Genomic DNA, 12,293 nt, shown 5'->3' on the forward strand with positions numbered 1-12,293 from the left:
CTGACTTCTTTTCTATGTGATCATGGACAGGAAATGAAAAAAAAAATTGCCTTGCCTCCCTCATCTACCCATCTATCCATTCATTCATCATTGCGTCTGTTACTTTTGTTTACTTATCCAGACATCTAATATATGTGAGGTGCAAGGGGAGCAAAAGCAGATAGTCCCTGCATTCAGGGAACTTGGTGTATAAGTTCAAACAGCAGTATAGAACATGAAGAACTGGAGGACATGAAGAACTGGTGCTGAGGCATGGGAACCTGTATTAAGAGGCATGGCCTTTAGAGTCTAGAGCCAAGGGGTCCCAGGGTATCTTGAGTAGACAACAGGAGGAAGTCATTGTGGAAAATGAGGACCATGGCAGATTGCAGAGCACAGGCCTCATCTTGGGTAGTGTTTACATTTGTATGTTTTATAAATCCCTCAAGAAAGCAGACCATGTTTGTGAATCTACCAGTTGTTGATCCCAGTCCACTAATTCAGAATTTACTTTAAAAAAAAAAAACAAAAACAATGTTTTAATTGAGACCCAATCATAGGCAAGGGCGTTGGGGAAAGGCAGATGGGGAACATTCCAGGTACTGGGAATATCAGAATCAATCTGTCAGTAGTGACAGTGGGTGAGGGAAGGCACATTCAAAGAATAGTAAAAGCTGTGAGTGGCTGAAAGGCAGAGACTTGAGGGAGATGAAAATGTAGAAGACTGAGCCAGACTGTAGATCCTGTAAACTGTCATGAGAGAGGTGGAAAGCCACAGACCAGCCAGGTTTGTATTTTGAAAAAAAAATGACTCTGGTGGTTAGGGAATAGCCAGGATAGAAAAGAAAATGGGGAGACCAGGATAGAAACAGGAAATACAGTTAGGGGCTGCAGCAGTTAGACCAGAGGTGCTGATCCAACTGATGTAAAGTGGTAATGATTAGGGAGAGGGGAGTGGATTTGAAGACACAAGAACAGTTCCAGAATTGGCTAATTCATCAACCTGAGCATTGCTGAACTCTCAGTCTCTTTCATACCTTTCCACTCAGCCATGTGTCAGCCCTCTTTCTTAGGCTGGGTCCCCTCATGATGCCAAACTGGCTGCCCAGGGAAGTCCCTGGTGGTCCAGTGATTAGGACACTACATATTCTGTGCTGAGGGCCTGGGTTCAGTCCTTGGTTGGGGAACTAAGACCCCATAAACCATGCATCACGGCCCCCTAAAAAAGTAATGGCTGCCCTAGTTGTAGGCACAAATGGAGGTAAACAAGTCCGGGGGAAAAGGGTGACTGTTTCTTCCTGTGTGTTTCCTTTTATTAGTGAGGAAAACTTTCCCAAAAGCTTCTGGGGACTTACCTGGTCACATATTCTTTCACAAACTAGTCATAGGCAAGGAAGAAATAGACTTATTGCACCTGGTGGAGACCAGTCCAGGTTATTCCTGTGTCATGTAGAAGATGGGTGGATAACCCATAGAATGGAAGCTCTTGTAGCAAGGAGGAAAGGAGGAATGATTATTGGGATATTTGCTCCACCACTGAAGGGCTTGGAGTAGAGAGTGGTGTGGTCAGACTTACAGTCTGAGAAAATCACTAGCTACAATTTGGAGACTAGATGGCAGGGAAGCAAGAGGTGAAGCAGAAGACCATTTACCAGGGAAGAGTTAAGTAATAACTTGGACCCCTTTTTCTGGCTGTTAGAATAACACCACCATTTAATACTCATTATTGATTAAGAACATTTCACCTTATCCCACAAGATAGCACTCTAGCCTCAACTAAGCTAGGTTTCCAGTAGGCATTCTGTTGTTTTGTAATTATGGTGTAAGCTACTTCTGAGTAATGCGTACGTGACCTTGTAGCCATATTTTTTCTGTGAAATGAATTCTTTGTTTGGAGATAATTCCCTGAGATCCATAACAAATATCTGAGTAGAGGTGGTGTTCCTAAGAGGCATGCTAGGCAAATTCAGATAGGTATTGTGCCAGCCAATTGCTGTGCTACCATGGCCACATATGTGCAGTTGGGGTGGTGAGGGAAAGAGCTGATCAACGTCTCTTGGCTTCTTACAGTGCGTGCCATCTGGTGAGCATACACAGGGAGTGTAATACATATTTCCTGTCTTTCTTGTCCCAGTTATCTACTACCCAGGGGTCAGCTTAGATCCTGAGATCCAGTGAAGTGGATAGTGTGATACCTTGCTTGAAGTTCTGTTCACCAGATGAATTTCTCTTTTATTCGGAGTGATACCTAAGTAGATTATCCCATAGCCGTCTACCTCCAGAATGGGCTAGCATGACTCACAGAGCCATTTGTACACTAGGCTGGACTTTTTTTCTCCCTTAGTCAACTGTTAGTATCATCAGGAAGTCAGTGGAATCTATTGAAGGAGCGGGTGTGTGGCATGTGTTCTGTACACATCCATTTCAGCTGAATTCTGGACATGTCCCAATTTATAGCCTATAGACACATAATACTAAATTTGGGCTTCCCAGATGACTCAGTGGTAAAGAATCTGCCTGCCAATGCAGGAGACGTGGGTTCAATCTCTGAATCAGAAAGATCCCGTGGAGAAGGAAATGGCAACCCACTCCAGTGTTCTTTTTTTATTTTGCTTTATTTGGCTGTGTCAGGTCTTGGTTGTAGCATGCGGAATGTTTGATCTTCATTGTAGCATGCAGGATCTTTTTAGCTGTGGCATGGGAACTCTTAGCTGTGGCATGTGGCATCTCATCCCCTGACCAGGATCATACCCAGGCCCCCTGCATTGGGAGTGTGGAATCTTAGCCACTGAACTTCCAGGGAAGTCCCCCCACTCCAGTATTCTTGCCTGGAAAATCCCATGGACAGAGGAGCTTGGTAGGCTACAGTCCATGGGGTTGCAAAAGAGTCAGACACGACTGAGCAACACTAAGTTTATAATGAGCAGTTAAGGTCATGGATATCTAGTGTCCCATGGCCAGGCTTACATCATTACCAGAGCCCAATGTTGAACTAGAAACATGATGTTGCTGACAGGATCATGATCTTTTCCCCAGATTCTAAGGTTATTTCATTGCAGTTCTCCTGTTCAGCTTTAACCAGAGACACTTAGGGCCCCCAAAACCTACCAGAATTCATTTCTCTGGCCTGGATCAGCTAAAGAGCCTTCTCTTTTCAGATCACTCAACAAATGAGTCAGACCAGGACACCAGCATGAGATAGGTGTTGTCTCCAAAATCTGTAATGGCACAGCAAGCATCACTCCTCCTCCTTCAAGTGGGCAGAGGTTGGGGTCACAGGGGCAAGGAGTAGCAACTTGTTCTTTATGGTAGATGGTGACATGCTGTGGGCCTTTGACTTTCAGAAAACTTGGCCTAGGTGGCAAGCCACTATACTTTTATTTTTATGTCTATCATGTACATCTAAGATACATAATATCCTGTTCTCCAAGTCCTGTTAGCTTCTTGTATCAGCATAGTTATCAAGGTGATGTCCTTTGAAACAAAGACAAAACCCCAATGAACCAGATCACAGCAGAGAGAGGTCAAGATGATTTATCACTGAAGCTGCTCCTGCCATGAGGAAGGGAAACTGCGTGTGTAGTCTTTGTGCATCGTAAAGGAAAAAATAAGTACACTTGCCTTATTAATAGTGAAATTCCAGGTACCAGGGGTTATATTAATCTTTAGGAATGTGAGCACATGTGGAAAAGCAACTGCAAATCTGCAGCTCCACGTGATTTGTGTATGCTGTATACTGACATTCCTAAAAACTGTCATCTCATCTATTTGGTAACTTATATGGGGAGTAATAGGAAGCATCAGAATAGTTAATACTAGTAGTTACTGAGCACTTGCTTCATGCCATCAGTAAACTCACACATGTAAATGGGTTATCTCATTGTTACCCACAACTTTTAAGTCTCCTGTCGCGGTTAGGATCCCTGTGACTTGCCTGGGACCTAGCCTTTTGATAAAGGGAGATTATTACTCCAGCAGCTTGCATTTGTTCTGGAGGTCATGGTGTGGCCTCTGAAGCTTTTTTTCATTTCACTAAGATCAAGAATCCCATTTTGATGTCAGTTCCTTCTTCTAAAAGATTCAGGTGCTTTCCTCACCAGTGTGCACCCTCTATTAAGGCATGCATTATAGAGCCCATCAAGGACATGATGAAGATGTCAGTAAGAAGGTTGAACCTGTTGGATCCCCTGTTGGATCCCCTATAACACTGATCTCCTCTACTTTGTCCCAAGGGCTTTCTGGCTTTTCATTGAACCCAGCTCTCAGTCCAGGTTCCCACTGGCCACTCCACCACTAGAATTGTGGCCAGTTTCCTAAGCAGGTACACTGACGCAGAAGTTCAGTTAACCATGCCATAACTAGAAATCTGGCCCTATTCAACAATTAGAATTAGATCCGTCCTTGATCTAACATTCTCAAAATCTATTTAAACAGTTATTCCTATGGTTTTTGATGATCCAACTCAGTGAATTCCTGCAGTTTCTTCTGGGTGTTAGTTCTTTGCTTTTCTACCTTCTTTATATTTCCTCCAGATTGTGTTATGCTTGCATCCTGATTATCCTTGAGCAATGAGAGCTGGGTTGTGGGGCAGTTTTCATCATCAAAGCAGGATGCAGTGAAGAGCACAATAGAGATTTTTAGAAGTTGGTTTTCTCCAACTGTTGTTTCATTTTTGCATCATTTCAGTTATCTCACTTGATAATTCAAGAGATAATTTTCTCACTAGATAATTAAAAGCCTTGTCTTTCACATGACCAACCAAGAAAAGATGTGAATTCCATTGGCGTTAACATTTAGTAATCAGCAAAATTCTGAAACCTTAACTTTTGGTTCAGCAAAATACATAGCACAGTCATAGAAGGGCCCTGAGTTTTATCGTGTCTTTGGAGATAAATATTTGATGTTGGAGCTGGTCTTTTTCTTGTTTTGTTGTCTAAAATTTGTTAGAAATAATTCTGTTACTTGGTTTCAGTGTCTCTTCTCTCCTTTTAATTGGGACTCCCCTCTCCCTAAATTCCTTTACCATCAGCTAGAACACATCCCAGGTGATGGCAAGCAAGTCAGTAACTGAAGTAACTGTTGTAGAGTCATGAGGTATAAGTGGCTTGCTCTTTCCCATAATGAAAATTGACTAACAGTTCTTTCCTTTCATCTGAACTCAGTGATTAGGTTCACATCACCTGCATTTCCCCCATCAGTCTCTCACCTACAACCCCACCCTCTGTTACTAACTGCTAAGTGAGCTTAAAAATAAGAGAAGTCATCTCAGTTAAGCAAAAAATTAAAACCATCAATTGGGAAGATACTGGGGAACCTGGCAGAATCAAAAGATGAGATAGACAACCAGCCCCTGGACCGAGCAGATCCTATCTTGGTGGTTCTGGGCCCTCTAGGGAAGCCTCTGCTGCTTCCTGAGTTTCAAAATCCTAGAAGAGAGAATTTAGATGGCACAGTGTAGGTATGGTGTGACTGGGCTTGCATTGGTCAGCCCTGACAGGAAAGAGAAGAAATAACCATAGGACAAACACAACAGTTTGTGTCCACTATCATAGAATAATATTCTTGTAATCATAGAGTGAGGAAGGCCTTTGTAAACAAAACTCAAAATTCAGAAGCTAGAATGGAATAGATTGAAAGATAATAAGTGTATTAAAATGTTAAGTGTCTCTTAAAAATGACACCTTAAAAAAGTGGCCAACTGGAAGAAACTATTTGCCACAGATAGACAAGAGAATTTTCCATAATGTACAGAGATTCTCCAAACCTATGAGAAAAAAGTAAATGTTTCAGGAGAAAAATTGGGAAGAAAAATTCAGGGAAGAAAAGCAAATGGTCTATAAACGTAGGAAAACAAACTCAGCTATATCTAGTAATCAGGAAATCCAAATTAAAACTAACCATTTTGGGGGGCCTGTTAGATTTGAAAATTTTCAAAGATTCATACCAAGTATGGACAGGTATGGGGGTAAAGACAATCTTACACAAATGTAGGAGAAGTTTTAAGTTGATAGAGCTTTGGGAGGATAATTTGGCAGCATCAACCAAATTTCAAATGCTTATACTATCTGACCTAATTTATGAGACTCTAACAAGAAAAACCACACATATATTTTTACAAGGATGTTCATTATAGCATTACTTATAATAGCAAAGAAAATAAAATGAAAAGTATTTGTTAGATAGCCAAGTGGCTAAATGATTTCTCTCATCTATTATGAAATTCTGTACTGTCGTTAAATGTCAACATAGAAAAATATGGGGAAAAAAAATCACTATTTTGGTGACTTACATGGTATGCTGCTGCTGCTGCTGCTAAGTCGCTTCAGTCATGTCCGACTCTGTGCGACCCCATAGACGGCAGCCCACCAGGCTCCTCTGTTCCTGGGATTCTCCAGGCAAGAACACTGGAGTGGGTTGCCATTTCCTTCTCCAATGCATAAAAGTGAAAAGTGAAAGTGAAGTCACTCAGTCGTGCCCGACTCTTAGCGACCCCATGGAGTGCAGCCTACCAGGCTCCTCCGTCCTTGGGATTTTCCAGGCAAGAGTACTGGAGTGGGGTGCTATTGCCTTCTCCATTACATGGTATAATCCCCTTTAAAAAATATATGTATGTCTGTGTGTGAGTGTATTAATGCTTTTGTTTATTTTATTTTTTTAAGTCTGAAGGAACACTGTGAACTGTAATCAGTGGTTGCCTACAAGGATGGGTAGAAGATAAAGATGATAGGGAACTTCTACTTTCTACTGAACTATTTGACTTTCTTTTACAGCAAGCATAGTTTTAGATAATATTTTTAAAAGCAGGCTTTAAAATAAAAAAGTTTTTTTAATATAGTAAATAAAGCTATTCAAGCTTATTAGCTTTAGCATAATATCCATTATGCTTTAATGAATGTGTAGCATATAGAATAGAGTTGTGTACCCAGAGTGAGCTGTGCCAAGAGTCTTGTGATTAGGTCTCTGTGAAAAGGAATAACATTAAAAGGGAATTTGTTTTAGAGAAAAACTGGACCATGGAGGTGAACAGCTGAAGAAACAATAAGCATAGGAAATGACAGCTGTTTTCAAATATCTGACAGACCAGAGAGTGTGGCCTTTCATTTCTATGAAGCCCCACCATAGTTGAAAGTTACGGGTAATGGAACTTTGTCTTAAAGTTATAAGCTGGAACTTTTTTACTGACCAGCATTTGTCTCAGAAGAAAGTATTGAATTTTTTTTTTAAGCAAGAGTTTGAAAAGTCCCTTATTGAGGTCCCTAAAGCATGTTTAAGGTTTAATAAATAGATAGAATTTAGTTAGCTCCTGAAGTGAAAGGAATAAGTGAGGAAAAGAACTGGAGGGGCAGTGAAGTGGTCAAAATCTGTGATTTGTGAAATGTGAACCACACCCCCCCACACACAACCGAGTCAGGGCCCTGCATCTTTAGAGACAGCTTAATTATTGAATTTCCAAGTAAAGACGCATTTATGTGCAACATGGTAACAGAACTGTGTGGCAACTGAATGACTCAGAAACAGAATAGCCTCTACAGGGATGAGTTGTCTCCAAATAAATGAATCAGAGCCAGAGGCTACAGGAGTTATCAGTAGCAGTCAGGAGCTTTGGAATTGGGGTTTCAGCAGGGAATTGGGGGTTCAGGATTTCCAGGGAACAGAGAATATACCAACTGACCATTGGGTTTTACAATAGTCAGTAAAAGGGAAAAATGAAACAAATTGTGTATCGAGGTGTTAAGTCCTTCTAAACCAAACTGTTCCAAGATAAGGGGAACTGCTGTAGTAGGATCCCCATCACAGCAGGGTGTTCAGACACTGGTGAGGAGTCAGGATATTTGGAAGGGGATTCAAACTTAAAGTGAATGAGATTCAGTACCATACTAGAGATATTAGACAGCACAGTAAGGCAAGAAAAGAAATGAAAGGTATGAAGAAGGATTGGAAAGAAAGAGACAAATCAGTTTTGTTTTTTTCCCCACAGAGGAAATTATTGTTCCAGAGAAATTCATAGATTCACCAGATAAATTATTAGAATTTAATGTTATTTTAACAAGGTTGATAGATACAAAAATAGCTTAACAATTAATGCATTTCTATACATAAAACCAAAATCAGGAAGTCTAATACTTTTTAAAAGATGTCATTTACAGTAACATCCAAAATATGAAGTACCTAGGAATAAATTTAATAAAATATTTATAAAATATTTGGAGAAAATTATAAAAATGTTTGAAGACATTAAAGAAAAAAGCCTTAATTAGTGAAAGAGATAAGATCAATGAATTAGAAGGCTCAATATTGTAAAGTTGTCACTTCTCCTCAAACTGATATATAGATTCAATGCAATTCCAATAAAAATCCCAACAGGTTTTTTGTGGAACTTGACAAGCTGATTCTAAAATATATATGGAGGAGAAAAGATTCAAGAATAGCCAAGACATTCCTGAAGAAGAAGAACAAGGTGAGGAGACCTGCCTTACCAGATATAAAGAATTATTATAAAGTGTAGTAAGTAAGATAGTTTTATATTGGCACTGGAATAGATGGATTGACCAACAGAAAAAATAGAGAACCCAGAAGCAGATTCATGTGTAAAGGGAAACACTGGTGACAAATGCGGTTGTCGTTTCGCAGGGGGAGAGGAGGGTCCTTACATAAACAGTGCTGGACGACTGGGTGGGGATAAATGAAACTGAATTCCTGTCTCATACCAAAAATCAATCCCAGTTGATGTAAACACTGAAATTTAAAAGACAAAATGTGGAGACAATAATGTAGGAAAATATACCATGATCTCTCATAGGAAAGCATTCTTAAGATTTAAAATGTTTATAAAGGAAAAGATTGATCAACTTGACTACATTAAAATGCAGAACTTCTCTTTATAAACAAATAACATAAAATGAAAGGGCAGGCCACAAACTTGGAAAAAAAAATTCTTGTAACACTTATAACTGATAATACAATGAGTATCCAGAACACATAAAGAACTCCCTACAAATTAGTAAGAAACAGTCCAGTAGAAAAATGGGGAAACACTCAACCAGGTTCTTCACAGAAGAGGAAAGACCAGTAAACTGTGAAAAGATGGTTAATAATAATAATCAGAGAAATGTAAAGTAAACCTATATTGATACATTTAAAGTCTGATTATAGCAACTGTTGATGAGGATACATAACAGCTGGAACACTTTGATGGTGGGAGTGTGAATTGGTGTAACTACTTGGAAAAACTGCTTGGCCTCTTCTGATAAGGTTACTCGTACTCATCCCTAAAACTCATGTGCATATGCATGAGGAAACACAGTTAGTGCTCAAAGCAGATTGTTAACTGTAAACAACCCAAATATTCATCAGTAGGAGAACGGAAAAATAAATGTTGGTATGGACTAAAAATTAAGGACTACCAAGTAGTTAAAATGAATGAACTTCAACTGCATGGAACAACCTGAGTGAATCTTAAGAATGTAATGTCGGGCAAAAAAAGCAAGTCACCACTTGATAATCATTCCATTTTTATTAAAAAAAAAAAATAGACTGAACAATAAAAAATATATTTTTATAGATACAGAATGTTTGGGATACAAATAAAGCAAAGGGATAATAAGTACAAAATTCCAAATTTACTTGTGAGAGAACGTAGAAGACATGATGAGGAAGGACCTAAAGAGAACATCTTCTAAGTTAAATTGGGTGGTGGATATACTTTTTTAAAAGATAAATGTAAAAATTGAAGAAAAAATTTTAATTGACATTAAAAAAAAAAAGCCTTGCATCCTGTAAAGGCTGAAGCAAGGGATGAAATGGTCTTTGATGCCACCTCCTGTTTGTGGAGAATTTAACATCTTAGAGCCTTCTGGTTTATCTGCTTCTGTCCGGCTCTCCAGGCTCAGTTTGTCAGAGTAGAAACTGAAAGAAATAGGATTCCCGTGTTTTCATCCTTGACCTCAGCTCTTTAGTGTGACATTTTGCATCTAGCACATGTTCTCTAAAGGAAACTTTTTATTTTCTCTTGTCAAACAGTGGCTCCAGTTTCTTCCTAACTTTGCTTTTTGGAGCCTCAATTGACCTGGAGACCTAACTTTTCTTCATCAAGACTGGGGGAGTTAGGGATGCTGACAGGACTCTGGGATGTGGTCACTGTCATTACTGACCTTGAGGATTATTTTCAAGAATCTTGTTGTCTCTACATCTGTTCTATATCATTTTAGACAAGGGATGTTACAGTTATGCCTTATGATTAGTCGTGAGGGCTTTTAAAATCTTGTCTCATCCTACCCTGCATCAAGGTGGAAACCTGTGGAAATCTAGCCTGTCTTAGTGAAGAGAATGCAAACTGTGGGTGAATTGGGAAATTCCAATCTTCCAGCCCAGGAAACTTTTTTCGTCTTTAATGTGTTGATAGCACTGGGTCTAAATAAATTGCTTTTCTTAGGGAAATAACATGGAGGACCTCTAGGGTTTTAACTGTGAAAAGAAAATCTCTTGAGTAAGCGAAGGTAGATGGACTATGAGACTTTGATGATTATTGTTATCTTGTGGTCTTTCACTTTAGTTTCTCCTACCACTATACTGCTGGTTCCCAGGAAATATATTTGTTCCTTCATAAAAGTCTTGCTTCTATCTGACAAAATTGATTCTTTTTAGGCTCGCATTTACTTAATTTAATCTTTATTATTATTATCCAAGCTAGAAACCTGCAAGCATCTTTCATTCCTGTCTCTTTCTCTCCCCAACTTCCCTTTTGTTCATTCCATCTCTAAATATAGTAATTCTAACTGTGATATATTGCAGATGTGACTATTTCCTTGCACTATCGCCTTTCTACATTCTATACTTGCCTTCCTCCTAGCCCGTTTTCCATGCAGCAGCCAGAGTGATTCTTTAACATGTAGAATGAATTGCAATTTAAAAACTTTAAATGGTTTCCTCATGCACTTAAAGTAAAACTCAAACTTCCTATTAAAGGACCTACATGGAAATACATGATCTTGTTAACTAAGCTCCTCCCACTTCCTCTTGCCATTCCCACCAACCACACTTTGTTTATAACACCCTTTGTGCACAACACATTTTGTGCATAACACCCTCCCTGACACTTTATTTCCCCACACAAACGAAGTGTTCTCCTGCCTCTGGATCATCACACATGCTCTTTTCTGTGCCTGGAATACTTTTTTCCATACTCATCCTTCCTCATAGAGACCTACCCCTCAGTCTGTACTGGGGTATTTCTTGGGCTTTTGATTCTTTCTCTAGTAATATTCTGTTCTTTCATTGCATATACCTTGGTATGTAACTTTATATTTGTTTTATTTAATATCCATCTTTCACCTACAAGTTTGCATTGTTCATGAGAGCAAGAGCTATGTATATGATTGATTTACCACTGTTTGCTCTGTGCCTAACCTGGTACCTAAGAGGTACACATTTTATGTTTGTTGAAAGAGTGAATGAAAAGTAACACACAAACCATACTTTACTTAACTGTTCCCCTACTGCTGAATACTAAGGTTGTTTTCAGTTTGGAGTCGTTCTAAACAATGATAAAGTAAGTAATCTGAGCATTGAGATTTTTATTTAGACTAGAATCCAGAGTTGTTAGGTCAAAGAGTATGAATATTTTTAAGGCTTCTAAAGCATATTTCCAAATCCCTTATCAGGAAGGTTGTCTAGGTTATAATTTTAAACTATTTTTTTTTTTTTTTGCTTTCTTAGTTTTGAATATATAGAACATAGAAGAAGAAAACAGTTCAAATAATAAAGTTTAGCTTCCTCCTCCTATAAAACTAATTTATTGAATGCTTATTCTATGCCAGACATGAGATTATCTTATTTACTCCTTATGTAGCAGATATTATTATCCCAATTTTATGGGAAACTTTGCCCAATTTGCTCAAGTTCATGTAGTGCAGACTATCTTATATCAAGCCATTTATTGATACTTGTTCCATACCTCCCAGTGCCAGCTAATTTACATTTGCTCCAAAACTGCTACAGATTCCATGTCACGTCATCCAAGTCCTCTGCTTTCTAACTGCTGCATCCCCGTGAATGCCGTCTCACCCACCAACCTTATCCACATGTTGCTAGAGGCTGGGCTGCCATACCTGCTTGTCAGGCCCCTAACCCAGCTGACCATCCAGACCCCTCCTGTGTGGTTTACTCTTGAAATGCATATCAACTTTGCATGGTGGGTCAGCATGAGTATAAATGGCCCATCCCTTCAGTTATGCCACCCACTCCTATATACAGTAAGGGGTGGGGGGTGCCTTTTGATCTAGCATTGTAATGGGCCCCTAACCATAGAGTAATCA

The 12,293-nt window shown here is 39.2% G+C and overlaps 1 protein-coding gene across 9 annotated transcripts in view; it reads left to right on the plus strand.

Moving 5' to 3' along the window:
• The window catches only part of PTPRA (protein tyrosine phosphatase receptor type A), a 171,142-nt gene that overhangs the window by 126,825 nt on the left and 32,024 nt on the right, over positions 1-12,293 (plus strand). The window contains exon 4 of one of the 9 annotated variants that reach the window (XM_025263958.3): positions 8,344-8,437. The exons of the other annotated variants lie outside the window; for them this stretch is intronic. Within the exon in view, the coding sequence (XP_025119743.1) occupies positions 8,344-8,437 (94 nt within the window). The remainder of the gene's footprint in view (positions 1-8,343; positions 8,438-12,293) is intronic. 9 annotated transcript variants of the gene reach the window in all.

The sequence above is a fragment of the Bubalus bubalis genome, chromosome 14 (assembly GCF_019923935.1).
Source record: "Bubalus bubalis isolate 160015118507 breed Murrah chromosome 14, NDDB_SH_1, whole genome shotgun sequence".
NCBI classification, from domain to species: Eukaryota; Metazoa; Chordata; class Mammalia; order Artiodactyla; family Bovidae; genus Bubalus; species Bubalus bubalis.